A 20,642-nucleotide genomic window follows, 5' to 3' on the forward strand; every position below is an offset into this window, starting at 1 on the left:
CAGTTTTGTTTATCCATTTGCCAGATTTCATAAAATGCGGCAATTGCTAACATGATTCGGACAGACTTAAGCATAGATACGAGTGAGAAACTCTCATCGTAGTCAACACCTTGAACTTGTCGAAAACCTTTTCCGACAATTCTAGCTTTGTAGATAGTAACACTACTATCAGCGCCCGTCTTCCTCTTGAAGATCCATTTAATCTCAATGGCTCGCCGATCATTGGGCAAGTCAATCAAAGTCCATACTTTGTTCTCATACATGGATTCCATCTCAGATTTCATGGCCTCAAGCCATTTTGCGGAATCTGGGCTCATCATCACTTCCTCATAGTTCGTAGGTTCGTCATGGTCAAGTAACATGACCTCCAGAACAGGATTACCGTACCACTCTGGTGCGGATCTCATTCTGGTTGACCTACGAGGTTCGGTAGTAACTTGATCCGAAGCTTCATGATCATCATCATTAACTTCCTCACTAATTGGTGTAAGCATCACTGGAACTGATTTCAGTGATGAACTACTTTCCAATTTGGGAGAAGGTACAGTTACCTCGTCAAGTTATACTTTCCTCCCACTCACTTCTTTCGAGAGGAACTCCTTCTCTAGAAAGGATCCATTCTTAGCAACGAATTTGCCTTCGGATCTGTGATAGAAGATATAACCAATAGTCACCTTTGGGTATCCTATGAAGACGCATTTCTCCGATTTGGGTTCAAGCTTATCATGTTGAAACTTTTTCACATAAGCATCGCAACCCCAAACTTTAAGAAACGACAACTTTGGTTTCTTGCCAAACCACAGTTCATATGGTGTCGTCTCAACGGATTTAGATGGTGCCGTTTTAACGTGAATGCAGCTATCTCTAATGCATAACCCCAAAACTATAGTGGTAAATCGGTAAGAAACATCATAGATTGCACTATATCCAATAAAGTACGGTTATGATGTTCGGACACACCATTATGCTGTGGTGTTCCAGGCGGCATGAGTTTGTGAAACTATTCCACATTGTTTTAATTGAAGACCAAACTCGTAACTCAAATATTTGTCTCCGCGATCAGACCGTAGAAACTTTATTTTCTTGTCACGATGATTTTCCACTTCACTCTGAAATTCTTTGAACTTTTCAAATGTTTCAGACTTATGTTTCATCAAGTAGATATACCCATATCTGCTCAAATCATCTGTGAAGGTCAGAAAAATAACGATACCCGCCGCGAGCCTCAACACTCATCGGATCGCATACATCAGTATGTATTATTTCCAATAAGTCAGTTGCTCACTCCATTGTTCCGGAGAACGGAGTCTTAGTCATCTTGCCCACAAGGCATGGTTCGCAAGCATCAAGTGATTCATAATCAAGTGATTCCAAAAGCCCATCAGCATGGAGTTTCTTCATGCGCTTTACACCAATATGACCTAAACGGCAGTGCCACAAATAAGTTGCACTATCATTATTAACTTTGCATCTTTTGGCTTCAATATTATGAATATGTGTATCACTACGATCGAGATCCAACGAACCATTTTCATTGGGTGTGTAACCATATAAGGTTTTATTCATGTAAACAGAACAACAATTATTCTCTAACTTAAATGAATAACCGTATTGCAATAAACATGATCAAATCATATTCATGCTCAACGCAAACACCAAATAACACTTATTTAGGTTCAACACTAATCCCAAAAGTATAGGGAGTGTGCGATGATGATCATATCAATCTTGGAACCACTTCCAATACACATCGTCACTTCATCCTTAACTAGTTTCTGTTCATTATGCAACTCCCGTTTCGAGTTACTACTCTTTAGCAACTGAACCAGTATCAAATACCGAGGGGTTGCTATGAACACTAGTAAAATACACATCAATAATCTGTATATCAAATATACCTTTGTTCACTTTGCCATCCTTCTTATCCACCAAATACTTGGGGCAGTTCCGCTTCCAGTGACCAGTCCCTTTGCAGTAGAAGCACTTAGTCTCAGGCTTAGGTCCAGACTTGGGCTTCTTCACTTGAGCAGCAACTTGCTTGCCGTTCTTCTTGAAGTTCCCCTTCTTCCCTTTGCCCTTTACTAGAAACTAGTGGTCTCGTCAACCATCAACACTTGATGTTTTTCTTGATTTCTACCTTCGTCGATTTCAGCATCACGAAGAGCTCGGGAATTACTTTCGTCATCCCTTGCATACTATAGTTCATCACGAAGTTCTACTAACTTGGTGATGGTGACTAGAGAATTCTGTCAATCACTATTTTATCTGGAAGATTAACTCCCACTTGATTCAAGCGATTGTAGTACCCAGACAATATGAGCACATGCTCACTGCTTGAGCTATTCTCCTCCATCTTTTAGCTATAGAACTTGTTGGAGACTTCATATCTCTCAACTCGGGTATTTGCTTGACATATTAACTTCAACACCTGGAACATCTCATATGGTCCATGACGTTCAAAACGTCTTTGAAGTCCCGATTCTAAGCCGTTAAGCATGGTGCACTAAACTATCAAGTAGTCATCATATTGAGCTAGCTAAACGTTCATAACGTCTGCATCTCCTCCTGCAATAGGTCTGTCACCTAGCTGTGCATCAAGGACATAATTCTTCTGTGCAGCAATGAGGATAATCCTCAGATCACGGATCCAATCCGCATCTTTGCTACTAACATCTTTCAACATAATTTTTCTCTAGGAACATATCAAAAATAAACACAGGGAAGCAACAGCGCGAGCTATTGATCTACAACATAATTTGCAAAATACTATCAGGACTAAGTTCATGATAAATTTAAGTTCAATTAATCATATTACTTAAGAACTCCCACTTAGATAGACATCCCTCTAATCCTCTAAGTGATCACGTGATCCATATCAACTAAACCATGTCCGATCATCACGTGAGATGGAGTAGTTTCAATGGTGAACATCACTATGTTGATCATATCTACTATATGATTCACGCTCGACCTTTCGGTCTTCGTGTTCCGAGGCCATATCTGTTATATGCTAGGCTCGTCAAGCTTAACCTGAGTATTCCGCGTGTGCAACTGTTTTGCACCCATTGTATTTGAACGTAGAGCCTATCACACCCGATCATCGCGTGGTGTCTCAGCACGAAGAACTTTCGCAACGGTGCATACTCAGGGAGAACACTTATACCTTGATAATTTAGTGAGAGATCATCTTATAATGCTACCGTCAATCAAAGCAAGATAAGATGTATAAAAGATAAACATCACATGCAATCATAATATGTGACATGATATGGCCATCATCATCTTGTGCCTTTGATCTCCATCTCCTAAGCATCGTCATGAGCTCCATCGTCACTAGCATGACACAATGATCTCCATCATCTTGATCTATATCAATGTGTCGTCACATGGTCGTCTCGCCAACTATTGATCTTGCAACTATTGCTATCGCATAGCGGTAAAGTAAAGCAATTATTTGGCGCTTGCATCTTATGCAATAAAGAGACAACCATAAGGCTTCTGCCAGTTGCCGATAACTTTAACAAAACATGATCATCTCATACAACAACTTATATCTCATCATGTCTTGACCATATCACATCACAACATGCCCTACAAAAACAAGTTAGACGTCCTCTACTTTGTTGTTGCAAGTTTTACGTGGCTGCTACGGGCTGAGCAAGAACCGTTCTTACCTACGCATCAAAACCACAACGATAGTTTGTCAAGTTGGTGTTGTTTTAACCTTCGCAAGGACCGGGCGTAGCCACACTCGGTTCAACTAAAGTTGGAGAAACTGACACCCGCCAGCCACCTGTGTGCAAAGCACGTCGGTAGAACCAGTCTCGCGTAAGCGTACGCGCAATGTCGGTCCGGGCCGCTTCATCCAACAATACCGCCGAACCAAAGTATGACATGCTGGTAAGCAGTATGACTTATATCGCCCACAACTCACTTGTGTTCTACTCGTGCATATGACATCTACGCATAAAACCTGGCTCAGAAGCCACTGTTGGGGAACGTAGTAATTTCAAAAATTTCCTACGCACACGCAAGATCATGGTGATGCATAGCAACGAGAGGGGAGAGTGTTGTCCACGTACCCTCGTAGACCGAAAGCGGAAGCGTTAACACAACGCGGTTGATGTAATCGTACGTCTTCATGATCCGACCGATCAAGTACCGAACGCACGGCACCTCCGAGTTCAGCACACGTTCAGCTCGATGACGTCCCTCGAACTCCGATCCAGCCGAATGTTGAGGGAGAGTTTCGTCAGCACGACGGCGTGGTGACGATGATGATGTTCTACCGACGCAGGGCTTCGCCTAAGCACCGCTACGATATTATCGAGGTGTAATATGGTGGAGGGGGGCACCGCACACGGCTAAGAGATCAATAGATCAATTGTTGTGTCTATGGGGTGCCCCCCTGCCCCCGTATATAAAGGAGCAAGGGGGGAGGCGGCCGGCCTAGGAGGAGGGCGCGCCAAGGGGAGAGTCCTACTCCCACCAGGAGTAGGACTCCTCCTTTCCTTGTTGGAGTAGGAGAAGGGAAGGGAGAAGGAGAAGGAAGGAAGGGGGCGCCCCCCTCCCTAGTCCAATTCGGACTAGTCCATGGGGAGGGGTGCGGCCACCCTTTGGGGCCTTTCTCTCCTTTCCCGTATGGCCCATTAAGGCCCAATACGAATTCCCGTAACTCTCCGGTACTCCGAAAAATACCCGAATCACTCGGAACCTTTTCGATGTCTGAATATAGTCGTCCAATATATCGATCTTTACGTCTCGACCATTTCGAGACTCCTCGTCATGTCCCTGAACTCATCCGGGACTCTGAACTCCTTCGGTACATCAAAACTCATAATAAAACTGTCATCGTAACGTTAAGCGTGCGGACCCTACGGGTTCGAGAACTATGTAGACATGACCGAGACACGTCTCCGGTCAATAACCAATAGCGGGACCTGGATGCCCATATTGGCTCCCACATATTCTACGAAGATCTTTATCGGTCAAACCGCATAACAACATACGTTGTTCCCTTTGTCACCGGTATGTTACTTGCCCGAGATTCGATCGTCGGTATCTCAATACCTAGTTCAATCTCGTTACCGGCAAGTCTCTTTACTCGTTCCGTAATACATCATCCCGCAACTAACTCATTAGTTACAATGCTTGCAAGGCTTATAGTGTTGTGCATTACTGAGTGGGCCCAGAGATACCTCTCCGACAATCGGAGTGATAAATCCTAATCTCGAAATACGCCAACTCAACAAGTACCTTTGGAAGCACCTGTAGAGCACCTTTATAATCACCCAGTTACGTTGTGACGTTTGGTAGCACACAAAGTGTTCCTCCGGTAAACGGGAGTTGCATAATCTCATAGTCATAGGAACATGTATAAGTCATGAACAAAGCAATAGCAACATACTAAACGATCGAGTGCTAAGCTAACGGAATGGGTCAAGTCAATCACATCATTCTCCTAATGATGTGATCCCGTTAATCAAATGACAACTCATGTCTATGGCTAGGAAACATAACCATCTTTGATCAACGAGCTAGTCAAGTAGAGGCATACTAGTGACACTCTGTTTGTCTATGTATTCACACAAGTATTATGTTTCCGGTTAATACAATTCTAGCATGAATAATAAACATTTATCATGATATAAGGAAATAAATAATAACTTTATTATTGCCTCTAGGGCATATTTGTTTCAATGGTTCCATCAAGATGAAGATGACCAACATTTGGTCTTTCCCACCTCACCTACACCACTTGAGTGGAATGAGAATGGTAACATAGGTGAAGGTGATGCTCTAGTCCCACTAGTGGACATTCTTGACATTGATTGCTTGCATGATGTTGATCAACCTATTTCCATGCTTCATGCTAGTGCGACTTCCTCATGTCTTGACTTACCAATTTATGATGAATATGATGATGAGCATGTTGAGTTGCCTAGTTGTGATGCCATGTTACATAGGATTTCTTGTGACAATTCCCTTGGTCACATCATGTTTGATAATCCGCTTGACTTGTCATATGCTATGCATGAGATCAACCATATGTCTTATTTGCAATCTCTTCATAGTGACTATGCATATGCCATTAAAATAAACTCAATTTGCACATATGGCATAGACAACCAACCCATGGTTATTGGCATTTGTTTTTCTTGTGATGATATTGATATGCTTCCTTTGCATCATTTATCTCATATGCCATGCCATGCCCACCTAGCTTCGGATATGCATTGTTTTGGATGTTGTCCATTTTCTCCATATGATGTTTCCAATGTTGTTCATGAGGAGACCCCCAAAGTTTCCTCATACATGTTAGGATATTTTGATCCATCCCATCCATTGCATGATCCCAATAATTATGTGCACCATATGTTTCCCATGAATGAAAATGCTATTGATGTGGCATATAATTGTATGCTCAATTTGCATCCCCATCGTGTTATACATAACAACTATTCTTTCATGATGGATGACATGTTCTTATACCATGCATCAAATTTCTTTGAGCGATGCTTAGCTTGTGCTAATTCACACGTGCACATACACATCATGATGGATGATGTGTACATTTACCACGCGCACAATTTCTTTGGTTTGTGTCTCTTTTGTGTAGGTACCCATGAATACTTGTCAACCTCGCAATTCCACGAGTTGACAAAACGAGCTTTAGAGAGCAATGATGACTTGGGATCCCATGGATTGTTTTTCCAACCGCTCTCTTCGTGCCAAGACTTCACGCATTTATTCTACATGGCTCTCACATGGTTATGGCTTATTTTCCATTGTGTCTCATTTGCCCAAATTGCCATGTTTACTTTGCATGATATGATCATTCCTATTCCTTTGCCATGCACTTGTGACCCATGCTTTGCATTACACATGATGATTGATTCTAGTACTTGTATGTGTATTTGCAAGCTTGGTGGAGATATTGCTTGTTATTGCCATGTTCCATTTGTGACCCATTCCTATGATGATACTATATTCTTGCTTTGTGTTCGTGCTTGCGATATGTCATGTGCATTGTCTATGCCTATTATTTGCTCACATGACATGATTGCCATGATTTCTTCTAGTGTGTTGCATCTTCGCTCCACTAGTTTGCACGACTTGATTACTATGCTTGCTTATGTTGCATCACCAATGATTCATACTTTCTCATTTCATGCGGTTGATGACAACCATTACCATGCTTTGCACATGCTTGTTATTGCTTCTTGTCACATATCTCCATGTGTTGCCTCTCTAATGCTAGATGATTTGACATGTATTGAGTGCAACAATGCTTTTAGTCTTGCTAATGAGATTTCCCCCTTAGCATTCTCGCATATATTTGGATATTTTGACATATTTGTTGTGAAGCATGCTTGCCTTACCTCTTTGCACCATATACCTAGTGCCATGAATATTGCCATTGTTGCATCATATTATTCATGCACTTGTGCTTCTAATGGTTATGTGCAAAAGAAGAGAACCATCATGATGGATGATGTGTTTATCTACCATGCACATACGTTCTTTGTTTTGTTGTGTGCATGTGTAGGATACTTGTACTTTGTGTCGACTTCCACTTCACGTGAGTTGACCATTCGAGCTCTTGAGAGCGAGCCTCATACATTCTACCATGACTCGCTTCTACACCGCTTTTGCTTGCGTTTTGGCATTGTGAAGAACGCACAAGGGCATGCTTTCAAGGTGATATCCTTCTCTTTTGAGAACCCCGAAACCATGAGCATGGATATTATGGATCATACTACTTGTGTTGCTTGCACCATGAGACTTATTGTTCATCTTGGACCACTTGATTGCACACATGTTAGAGATCTTGTTTCGACTTGTCATTTTCACCATTCCATGCATCATGATATATATGCCTTGTGTATTGCATCCAATGATTGGATTACTTGCTCCTATCATATGTTTGGTTGCAACAATGTCATCTCTTCACATATGCCATGTCACATTGCTTGTCACATGATTGACTTGATTGCCTCACACATGATGAACAATTGCTCTTTTTCTTGTGTTGAGTGCCACATGATTTTCACTACACCCTATGCATGTTATGCTTGGATTGTCTTGCACTTGATCCATGTGTTTAGACACTTCATTTTTTTTGGTGTGGTCAATGCTTCCTATGCCTTCCATAGACCATTTGTTGAGCGCTTTATGCATGCTTGCTATGACCTTGAGGTAGATGCTTGTTCAATTGTCAAACATATTTGCATCTCTACCTCCCATTTGCATACTTATTTCCATGATGACCTTCATTATGCTCAATTTATGTGCTTACATGCCATGTCACAATCCTATGTCAAACCATATGCTATGCTTGATGACAACACTTGTTTGGTGCATCACCTCTGTAATGCTTGGTTTTGCACTAACGCTAACCACATTTGTTTTTCCAAGTGTTTGTTGTCTTTGCTCCTTTTGAAGGAATCACTAGATGGTGCGACATTGGAGAGTGCCCATTTCGAGCTTCAAGATGACGAGAGCTTGGTGATCGTCCAGTCCTACACGTCGATGCCATCTCTTTCCCATGGTGATTTGGTTTTTGATCCGAGGTCGGATCTTTCCCAAGGGGGAGGGGATGATGCGGAGCATCCTACGGTCATCTCCTTGTACACCTTCATAGCACCTCAAGCCCCAAGTGGACCTACCGTACTTAAGGTGAACCCGCTCCTCTTCGAGATTTACATGAATATATCCATTGGACGTGGTTGCTACCTCACCATGGAACGTTGTGCATCATTAGGTACAAGGGCAACCACCACCAAGCAGCTAGGAAGCTTCCCGGAGGCCAAGGATAAGGACCCCAAGACCCAAGAGCTGACCGGAGGTGTCAAGATGAAGAAAACGAAGCGTGCAGAAATTGCACTACCGGACAGTCCGGTCCTCACAGCGGACAATCCGGTCGCACCGAAATTGCACTACCGGACAGTCCGGTCCCAACAGCGGACAGTCTGGTGGCACCTGAAATTGCATCTGTCCTCACCGGACTATCCGGTCCTTACCACCGGACTGTCGGGTCCGCCCAGTTTCGCTACGAATCGGGCTAAAAAGCCCATGTAACCTCCGAGGCCCATACCCCTTCGCCCCTAGACTATATATTCCGTGCTCCTCTCAGTTTTTAGGGTTAGCTAAGATTAGAACTAAACATTAGAGCTTAGCTCATGTATCTCCCCTTGTGGGTTTCCTCTTGAGGGAGAAGACTCCATTGGAGTTCAAGGCCTCCATTGGAGAAGATCCCTAGAGATTCAAGACCCCTTATAGGGAAGGATCTATCTAGATCATCAAGACCTCATCTCCTTTGGATTTGGGATGAACTTTATCTTGTGTCTTTCCCTTTGTTGTTCTTGTACCTTTGTGGATCTTGTGTGATTGTGAGTCTAGTGGATGTGTGATTGGACTTGTTCTAGAGTGTTTTCCTCTTGTGATTTCCCCTCTTGTTCTTTGCGTTCTTCGCGTTCTTCATGGATTCCCCTCCAATTCGTGAAAGATCTCCACTTAGGGTCTCCACCCTACAACAATAAAGGAGCATGATCTATCGAGATGCAAATGGGTGACACGGTGGTTTTAGCGAGTTCGGGCCTCTCACGGTGGAGATAACAACCTGCTCCGGAGAGGCTTTCTTTATCTGTCATGAACACGGAGTTACATGGTGTATTTTAGAGAGAGAGAGGGGAGCGGATCCCATGCCTGAGCTAAGTCCTGAGACTAATGGCGAGAGAGAGAGAACTAAGAGGAGAATAATGAAAAAAAACTAGTCTAGTGGTGGGGGTGGCTTATATAGAGTGCGCCACCCCCTCACATCCTATGTTACAAAGAGGGCATGAATGCCATAATGTCAGCCCACTACGAAACCTCCACTATGAGAATGGTGCTTCGACTGCCTTGTCGACTGTTTGATCTTCGCATATCCGAGTGAGTCGTACGGTCGAGTGGTGAATTGTCATCCGAGTGGATGGTATGCTGCTTGTCCGAGTGGATAGTATGCTGCTTGTCCGAGTGGATTGTATGTCTCTATGAAATTTATCTGGACCCACATGATGTGTGGACCCCCATGCTTTATGATATTTTGACCCTTTGTGGGCCTACCTATTAAATGTATCCCCAACAGTCACCCCGTGTTAAATGACGGGCCGTTCATAACATTGGCCGAAGTGTTTATGGCTTGACCTCGGCTGTGGCCGAACACTAACCAGGGGCTAGTAGCTGGCCTCCCAACTTTAAGCTCCTATGACTAAGTGAAAGTTATAAAGCCCGCATATCTGATTGCCTCGTTTCCGCTAACTCAACCGCCTCCGGGCACCGAGACGTTGGCTAAGGGTTGTCTTGTTATTGTGGAAACACCCTGCGTAGCATCTACAAAGGGGTAGAAGCCGACGATGGGCCACTTTCAATTGATAAACGGTCGCAACGGAGTCAAAATAAACATATCATCAACATTTGTATTCAGTATACAAGTGCTGCCTTCTGTAATCATCATTATAAAGCCATAAATATGCATCAAATTTGACTTAAGATTTTGGCCAAGCTGGGTTGCCTAGCTCCTGTGTTTAACCCTATGTTCCCGATTGTTCGGCTAGGCGATAAAGGGAGCACCTCTGTGATTGTTACTACCGGGTCATCCAGATTAGTACCTCAGACTGGGTGAAGCCGAAAGCTAGCTATCTTAAAAATATAATTGGTCGGCCCGATGGAAGTGAAAATTCTGGTTCATCATGGACCATAGAGTTCGGGAACTATACCTTAACTAAATCCTCGATATTTTCCTCCACATTGATCGGAGATGAGATTTCATGATCATGGTAAGCATGAGAACCCAAAGAAAGGAATCGATAGCGGAACTATTTTCTTTGGAAGATATTTCTTTATATAACATATCTCTCCGCATACCTTTGTTTATAAAACCGTATGGCCAGATTGCCTCGTTTGCCACAAATCTTTGCCCTCATAAAGGCTTTAAAAAGTGGGACAAACACTCCTTGGCTACTGGCCGAGGAGGTTGAAGCCGATGGTCGGTCAATAAAGTTTTGTACAATGCGGATCCGAGCATTAATGATGTAAAGTACTTTGGTACATAGAATCATTACACACAAATTGTGAGCAAAAAATCAATTTTTTCGCAGCCAATCTTTTAAAGAGTCAATGGCACAGTCTCTTTGAGACAACCGAGCAGCTGACATAACACTCTCATAGTTCCCTATTGGCATTGATTTCCTATCTATTAAGCCCCTTAAGGCCGACCTTGGCGAGCTCAGCTTTCGTTAGCTCTAACTCCTTTATGAGATCTTTATTCTCTTTCCGAGAAGTTTGTGTTAAACACAACATTTTTTTTTCAAACGGATATCGATCCTTAATTCGGCCACCCGTGCCCACATTAAGGCTCGAGGGCTACTGGGCTTCATGCTTATTATTTACAAATATTAAAGGGGCACATCGATCCCCTGATCTGGTGTTGCCACCCGACCAGTGTCTCGGGGGCTACTGCATTGCCTATTCAATGCAGAAAATTCAAAGTGCTCAGTGTTCGGCTTGACCGAACTATGGGAAAACGCGTCTTCGGACAACAATAGGTACCAACTGGGACTTATCCGGCATCAAGGTAAGATATTACGGCGACTTCTCAAAGCCCTCTCTCAAGGGCCCGTCCACCGATCACTATCTCCTTTAATGTGCATCTCAGATTTTAGGCCGACACACACCTTGAGGGCTACTGGCTATATATCTCGTCAGTAAATAAATTGCATCAATCGGAAATAAAAACCGCAAACAATCAGCCCGAGCCCGAGGTGGTGCATCACCTCGGAAGTAGTCCGGCATAAAGCTCGACTGCGAGCGGCTGGCTCCATAGAGAACTTTTCAGCGTTAAAGCTCGGATAACCTCCTTCAAACTTTTTCAAGCCAAGGTGATCTATGACACCTCGGATATAGTCTGGCGTTGGAGTTCGGATACATTCCGGCATTGGTGCTCGGCTGCAAAAGATATCTCGAATGCAGTCCGGCGTTGGAGCTCGGATGCAAGAGGACGCTGCCGCACGGGAACAACTTCAAACCCGAGGTGTGGCGTAAAAAATAACAAGGCATTGATAAAGGCCGAGAACTTAAAGGGGCTCCTCGGATACCCGACGTGTAAACTCTTCGGATTCACTTCGACGATCCTCAGGATCGAAGATGAGAAGATTTGTTGAACCAGTTTTCAAGACCGACGACCGAAGATGAAGAACAGTTCGGAAGAATCAAGGAGCGTCCCCAACTTGAAGACCAGTTCAGGGGGCTACTGACGATGTCCTGGACTAGGGGGTACTCAACACGTCGTCTCCCGACCAGCTGGATCGGGCTAAGGACCCCCATGGTGATTCACTAATGGGCCACTTTAGGCAGCCCATGCCGCATACAAGGAAGACTCCACAAGACTTGGTGATCAAGACAAGGACTCCTCTCCACCAACGTATTCGACTAGGGCTCTTGTTATCCTAGGCCTCTGGTACATTATATAAGCCGGGGCCAGGCTAGTCGATAGAGGACGATGACAATATTCACCATACCCTCAGGTTTTAGACCACAACATATGATCTCGAGGTAGATCAACTCTGTAATCATACACATAGAATATAATCAAGCAGGAGTAGGGTTTTACCTCTTAGAGAGGGCCCGAACCTGGGTAAACACCATGTCCCTCGTCTCCTGTTACCCATCGATCCTAAGACACACAGCTTGGGACCCCCTACCCGAGATCTGCCGGTTTTGACACCGACACCCACATATCAAATTATCAAAGTAGCAAACACAAATCGAACCAACATGGTGAAAGTGACTAGATGAAATTGCCGTGTACCCTCAAGAACGCTTTGCTTATCATAAAAGACCGTTTTGGCCTGTCCTTTGCCTCAAAAGGATTGGGCTACCTTGCTGCACTTTTGTTACTACTTTTGTTACTTGCTTGTTACAAATTATCTTGCTATCAAAATACTCTGCTACTTACAATTTCAACACTTGCAGACATTACCTTGCTGAAAACCACTTGTCATTTCCTTCTGCTCCTCGTTGGGTTCGACACTCTTACTTATCGAAAAGAGCTACAATTGATCCCCTATACTTGTGGGTCATCACACATATACAATTTACCATTGTATTGGGTGTGTTGGGGACACAAGAGACTCTTTGTTATTTGGTTGCAGGGTTGTTTGAGAGATACCATCTTCATCCTATGCCTCCCACGGATTGATAAACCTTAGGTCATCCACCTGAGGGAAATTTGCTACTGTCCTACAAAACTCTGCACTTGGAGGCCCAACATGAGTCTACAAAAAGAAGGTTGCGTAGTAGACATCACTGCCACGCATTGTACACGCAGCTCTGATCTGAATTGTGTTTGATGTATGCGCTATCGCAAACAGTTTGTCTCTTTTTTGACGGTTTTCTTACACCACCGTTTGTGATTAACGCATCGCACACAGTTTCATCGAAGGTTCTTTGATTGGACTGCCGCGTTTGGACCATCCTGCAGTAGTGTCTCGGTGGTAGAATGGTTGGCCGTTTTGTCGTCGCCGGCCGCCGGCATTCTCTCGAACAGGTTGCAGGCACCGAGGAGCATGTCGGCTGGCATCTCTTGTGGGCGTTTGCTCGCCTCTCCGGAGGATGATGCACCGGCCACCGGTGTGGCGTTGAGGTCGATGGCCACGGGCGCGGGCACGGGCGTGGACGGCGCCATCACACTCACCTCCGGCGAGCATTCCCCTGAGAAATGGGAGGCTTGTGGATAGACATGGAAGCCGGGAATCGGTTGCGTGGCAGACGCGCAGGGTGAATCTGGCAGCACCATCCAAGGAAATGCCGACGAGCCCGTGCTGGCCGTGGCCACGACGGTGCTGACGAGCCCGTGCTGGCTAGGGTTTAACCCTAGGTAGATCAGGGCCTCCCTCATTGTCGCGGTGACTCAGGCATTGGTTTCCTCCTGCTATGTGGCGGCGGTGAGGGTGGCGACGGCCGCCGCTTCGTCCCTTGCATCTTGCGCGTGCCTCCGGCCCTTCCTCTTGGCCGACTGCATGGCCCGCTCCTCGGGCGTCAGCTTCTTCTTCTTGGGTTGCGCCGCGGTCTTGCGGGGCGCGCAGGCCGCACGGGGCTTGCCTTTGGCGGAGGCGACGAAGGTGAGGCCAGACGAGGCGAGGCTAGTGGCGGCATCGAGGGTCGGCACGTCGTCCATTGCCGGGAGCGCGAGCGGGCGGGAGGGTTTTGGGAAAGTGGTGGGAAATGGTGGTCGCTATGCCACCGACTGGCGGGCCATGGGGGGAGTAGGCGAGCGCCCCGCGCGTCCGTTTCTACCAGCGCCGACGCAAATGAGACTCAAATTTGGGTCAGGAATGGGTCGGCAGACGGATGAAAAGCGGACGCGCGTCCGTTTGGGTTGGTGCGTTGGGCCAACTTTTCTGTCCGCGGTGACCCAAACGGACACGCGCGAACAAAATAGGTCGGCACTTTGGAGTTGCTCTCATACTCTTTAGGTTAAGATACGTGGTGAAATCTTTTTTGTGAGATCCAAACCACCGACATGGACATTAGGCTTATAGATGGTACATTTAGAAAACCTTATGGTATTTTGTTTGGTGTTATGTTTTCCTTGGTACTTTCACTTACCCTGTTGATTTTGTTGTCATAGAAATTTCTGAAGATGATCTTTCTTCAAATATATTTGGAAGGCCTTTCTTGAACATTTTAGGGGCCAAAATTAATTGTAAAAGAGAGGTGGTTTCTCTTGGTTTTGAGAAAGAGAACAAGGAATTTCACTTCTTCAGATTCAACAATCATCCACAATTAGGTGAGTATGATGGCAGTGAGGATAGAACAATAACAACTCGACACTAATTGCTTCATGACGGCGAAAGATGAATTCGTAAGAAGCCTCACCGAATATAAACAAAGCCCTGAAGAACCTAGTAAGATGAAAACCGATCAACATCTCAATGAGGCACCCATTTAAGAGCGAAACAGTTAACGAGACATTCGAGGTGCCTGAAAAGAAGGGAGATGAAGAACCCCCACCTCCGAAACTTAAACCGTTACAAGAAAAAAATCAAGTTATGTGTTTTTAGATGAAACAAATAAATAACTTATATTAGTATTATAAGTGCTAACTTTTCAAATAAAGAAAAAAGCAAACCAACCTGTGGTTGAATGGTTAGAGAGACAGTGACATCCCCAGTCCATCAGGGTTCAATTCCTGGTGCTCGCATTATTCCTAGATTTATTTCAGGATTTTCGGCGATGTGCTTTCAGTGGGAGGAGACGTTCCCTTCGACGACGAGGCGCCTACGGTAACTTCGTAAATCTCAAGATGATATGTTAGCTCAGTCTCTTGAAGATGCTCATAGGGATAGAGTGTGCGTGTGTGCATTCATAGGGGTGAGTATATGCGTGTATGTATGAGCGTTTGGGTTTGTACCGTCATGAGCACAGCTGCTGCATTAACCGATCTCATCTTATAAAAGTAACTTGGAGGATAAGAAACCGTCCACGTCGGACCGCCTGGACCCACGCTCCAGAGAGAGAGAGAGAGACAGTCCCGAAATTTGCAGCCAAGAAAACACAAGGAAACAGAGCATATTCCGCCTGTTCCAGCAGCAGAGAGAAGCAACCTAACATCCAGCCCGGCCGCGAGAGAGAGATCCCGCCGAATCCCCAAACCCAACCACCGCTCCTCGCCCGCCTCCCCGGCGACCTCAGATCTCGTCTGCGGCGGCGGCGGCGACGGCGGAGGCGGAGGGCGGGGATTGGAGGCGAAGATGTTCTATGGGGCGATGGTGTGGGATCCGTGGCTGATCGTGGCGCAGATCGTCTGCCTGCAGTGCCTCTACTACCTCGGGCTCGGCCTCTTCATGGCGCTCCTCGTCGGCACCCGCGTCCCGCGCCTCACGCTCCTCTACCTCTTTGACTTCGCCACCCTCACCCCGCGCACAACCACCGGCTGGTGCGCCATCGCCTCCTTCCTCCTCGCCGCCATCGCGGGGTACGGTAACAGCACTGCTCATTCCCATTCCCGCCGGCACGCCAGCCATTTGTTCCTCAAGCTACGACCTGCTTCTACCTGTGCAACATTTAGCAGTGCGGGGTTCCTCTGTAGGAATCAAGACGCGGAATAGGTCGACTGGACCCCTGCACTTGGTGGTAATTGCTTCTGGTTATGACTGCAGGTGCTAATTGCTTCGAGTTCCAAAAGCATCGACTGTAAATTGCCTGTCAGCAGCGTGTAGTTTACCACATCTTTTTCTAAATTTGCGGAATGTAACAGCCATTTCTTCAACCAGTAGTTAAGCTTCTCGAGTTTGTTGGTATGTATTAAGCCTAGAGAGGGGTCTGGTCGTATACTTGTACTTGCTAGGGCTGTGAAGTATCTGAAATATAACGCCAAATCTGCCATGTAACATAGATGCATTGTGATATCGGCTTCCCAGTTGATACATCAGAAGATTTTTAGTAGACTGTCATTGATGGCTGCTATGGAAACCTTGTTCTTGTTGCCATATGTTGCATGGGTGTAGGCGCCCAATTATGCCTGGAAGGAAGACCATCTCATCAGTAGATAGGCCAGTAAATTATTTTATGGAATTCCAGTTGTAATTCAGAAAGATATCGTCAGCACTTTCCATCCTCATTTTCCAAATCAATCAAGAAGAGTTTGATCTCTAGAAAATATTCTGGAGCCAGATATTCTAATAACAGACGGATAAGGGAATTAATCCACCCCATTCACATATCATTTGTGGGCAGTGCGAGGAAAGCACTTGCTAAAGTATCTGAACTTCAGAAATAACATATAGGAATCAGGTTTTGCTGCTTCAAGCCTTTTGGAAATGAAAATTTTCTGCTAACACGTACTGTGTTTTCCTGTATTTTATATCCTTGTACTTAGGCTAAACCTTCGACTGAAAAGGGCTTTCGCCCCACTTTATAGATAATGCCAACCACCGAAACAACCGAGTAAACATGGTAGTAGCAAACACAACAACACCACAACACCAATTCTCAAGCAACCATCTAAATAGGCGCAATGCCCTACATCGTAGTAGGTTAGCGTCTAGCATTCAGGATTAGACTTCAGTTTCCACACTATACTTGTCAACAATAACTACAGAACCAAAACCATGCTACCGATGATAACTTGATAAGCCTTCACTAAGAACTTGGTCTTTGTTTACCTACGAAGAGAATGGGCTTGATTGATGTTGCTTTAGCCTTTTCAGTTATCTAACTGTTCCTTCTATGTTTTCTGCAAGAAATGGTTCGGTTTTAACTTTGCTTCCATGCTTTCCTTGGGCAGTGCTGGATTCATGTTTTATGTGATTGAGAGAGCCAAGAAGTGCCTGGACTTTGCAGCTACCCTCTACATCATCCATTTGTTCATTTGCATTATTTATGGTGGATGGCCAGCTTCAGGTACATGGTGGGTGGTTAATATTGTTGGTTTGGCAATCATGTCCCTCCTCGGTGAATACCTATGCATCAGGCGAGAGCTAAAAGATATTCCAGTAAGGCTTCGTGCAAGTAAGCAACTCTGTCCTAATGATTTTGTCTTTTTTCATTTTCCTTAGATGATTGTTCTCTTTTTAAATAAGGAGTCCTGTACATTTTGTTGCTTATCTATGTAGCCCTCTTACAGTATGCTTACCCAAGAGTCTCATTTAAGCTCGAATATTAGAGTGACTAAGTTGTTAATACATGCTGCTAATGAACTTTGAAGCAGTGGATGGCACATTATATTGTTTGGATTAGTTGGCGATTTTGTAATATCCTAAATCTTTTATTGCCACTTGGCACCTACCTGTGTCCATATGTGACTATGAGTTTTGGTGGTCCTTAATTCCTTTTTAGGCTTGAAGCTCACTATAATTAGTACCAACTGAGATATTGTGCCATCACAGATTCCCATATTTTGAAAGTTTTCTGCTGTTCTTATGCTGTCTGCTGATAAGGATTGTAGTAAGTTTGAGCACATATAGACACGGGAATGTGCCTTTTTGTTTGGCTAATTTCTTCGGCAAGTCATGGTTTACTTTTAGACAGGGCTTGAGCGTCACAGCTCTTACCCTTGACGTGGCTAATTTTTTTGAACTTGAAGCGAATTGGTGCTAACTAAAATAAAATGAAAGAAAGCAATTGGTTCTAACTAATTTTTTTGAACTCGAAGCCAATTGGTGCTAACTAAAAGAAGATGAAAGAAAGCAATTGTATATTGAGCAAACTGTATGCAAACAAATGAAAGAAATAAAACTAATTATGCAAATACGGCTAAATTTAATGTTAGTTCCAGTTACAAAAAAATCATGTTTCCCAATGCAGACTGAGCAGATGGTAAACTTAGTTTGGAGCATAGATATGCATCAGAATTTTAATCTTTGCAAAATTAGAAGAATGATTACTGCAACTTGGACCAAGTTCTTATCCAGTCTCTGGTTACAGCATCATGCTAATTCAGTTCAGGCATCTAATCATGATCTAGCAGCGTTAAAATGTTGACAGGCCGCTGCTTCCTTCTACTAACATGTCTAGCTGAACTGTATGATCCACATCTTTCTTATAAAGTGTAGTGTTAGTGAGTTTAACTGCTGTTGTCATAGAATGTTTCTTACACACAGAAGTTGAAAACCACATGGCCTAGCGTAAGTTCAGACCAAACTGCATTATTAGTCCAGCTGATGATATGATCCAAATGAGTGAGCATTAGGCTTCTAGCGAGTCCTGTCTATAGATCGAGTGATTGACTAAAATCTTGCCAAATGAGCACCAATAATGTTTGACTAACAGAAAACCTGGTAGAACTCTAAGTTGGGCTGGACCCACTGAGTACTCGAAACCTATGTAGTTGTTCTCACTTCTCAGCATGTAGAATCAGAAAATTTCGAGAGCTCAAAATTAGTTTTTCATGGTGTAATAAACTGACTTGCTGGCCGTTCAAGTTCAGCTCTGTTTAGGGTGCATAAGCTTCCAGACCAAAAACCATTGGAAACAAAAAGCATGCACTGCTGGTTCATAGCATTTTCATGATTTGAAATAGTATAGGAACATGTGACCACGTAAGATAAACTTTTTATTTGACCTGGCTTATCTAATTGTTTTCCAGCCTTTTCAGCATGACTGACTTCCTTGAGTGAAAAGATATAGTGTCTTCTGTGTTGTTTGACAAATATTATCATAAATAAGGTGTCAGCTCTGTTTAGATTCTTGAACAAGAGAACAATGACATTGAGAACTTAAGTAGTAACGAACTTTTCTTACTTGGCACCACTGAACTCAGTAATGTGCACTGTTACTCCCCCCTGTTTACCTCTGTTGAATTCTATCTTCTCCAGTCACAACTCAGTAGCCTTCTAATTATTTCATCCTTCCTTCAGGTGTTTAATCTCAGAGGCTAAAGGAGTATAGGTGGTTTCCAACTGTTGTTACCCCCCAGGAGATGCTTGTTAATATCTGTCCTTAGGAATACAAGAGACCTGCGATGCATGCTTTCTTCTGTGATTTACAACCAATACTGTTGAATCCTGCAAATATATTTGCTATTGTAATGCATGAGCTCTCAGTAGAACCACCATAGGTAATGGCATTGCAAGCGAGGCTTCTGAACTACCATCATTGGAATGGGATGGCAGCTCATTTTTTGTGGCATGTATCAAGTCTTCCTCTCTTACGGATGGTGATAGAAAAAAGGTTTCTGCTTCACAATTTGTATGACTAGATAACAATACCTTGAAATTGCTCTTTAGCGAGATTGATAATGCGAATTTTATCGCACATTTTGATTCTTGCTAGCTGTATATTGGAGATATTATACCTAGTGTATTGTTTCAGCAAGTGGCAGCTGATTTCTGTCTGACCCCACATGACTGCTCAGAAATTCAACATTCCTTCACAATATCTCTTTAAGTTCGTATGAAGTAATGCTAGTATGTGTTTGGCATAGAGGAGTTTCAATTGTTTTGAACACTAGGAATTGCAATTCTATGTGAACTCAAGCTCTTCAATGTATATTTCGTTCTTTGAGAGGTGTTAATGGGTGGCGTCCCAGCTCGCTGTTGCCACTTGACGGCCAACAATTCTCTGATAGTTCACTGTGGACAATGTCAATAGGGCAAGTACTCGATTTCCCTGAAGCAACTGAAATTTATGATTTGAGTATTTTTTACAAACGAAGTGACCCTTACGAATACAATGGCATAGGATAATATGGTTTAGATGTAGTTGCACACTAAGTGTGAAAAGACAAAAAGAAACCAAAAAATTAAAATTAAAACATAAAAATCAATCAAATGAATACAAAGAGTCCGAGAAATTAAAACATAAAAATCAATCAAATTAAAACATAAAACTCAAGATCTTTGATCGAGCGACGACAACGCTTGTGCATTGTTTCCTTCTTGGAGGCGTCGCTTATGGAGAACCTTTTTTGCGGTCCGAGTGTTGTCTTTGGTGGTGTTTAGAGTGTTGCTGTTGCGAGTGTGTCATCACTGCGACGGGGTCTTTTTTTTTACATTTCTCTCTTTTCTGTTTTGTTTTTGGCTGTGTGCATCCTGGATGTCTTTCGACATCCTATTGGTGCAGAGGCTGGGTGTAATTGGTATCTTTGCGATATTAATATA

The 20,642-nt window shown here is 43.9% G+C and overlaps 1 protein-coding gene across 1 annotated transcript; it reads left to right on the forward strand.

Moving 5' to 3' along the window:
- The first annotated feature begins 15,605 nt into the window (after window positions 1-15,605).
- Window positions 15,606-19,808, forward strand: LOC123078494 (protein SYS1 homolog). Its single transcript, XM_044501025.1, has 3 exons — window positions 15,606-16,018; window positions 17,330-17,553; window positions 19,401-19,808. The coding sequence occupies exons 1-3, from the start codon at window positions 15,795-15,797 to the stop codon at window positions 19,406-19,408; spliced, it is 456 nt and encodes a 151-aa protein (XP_044356960.1). The 5' UTR covers window positions 15,606-15,794; the 3' UTR covers window positions 19,409-19,808.
- The last annotated feature ends 834 nt before the right edge of the window (window positions 19,809-20,642 follow it).

This window comes from Triticum aestivum, chromosome 3D (genome assembly GCF_018294505.1).
Source record: "Triticum aestivum cultivar Chinese Spring chromosome 3D, IWGSC CS RefSeq v2.1, whole genome shotgun sequence".
Taxonomy (NCBI): domain Eukaryota; kingdom Viridiplantae; phylum Streptophyta; class Magnoliopsida; order Poales; family Poaceae; genus Triticum; species Triticum aestivum.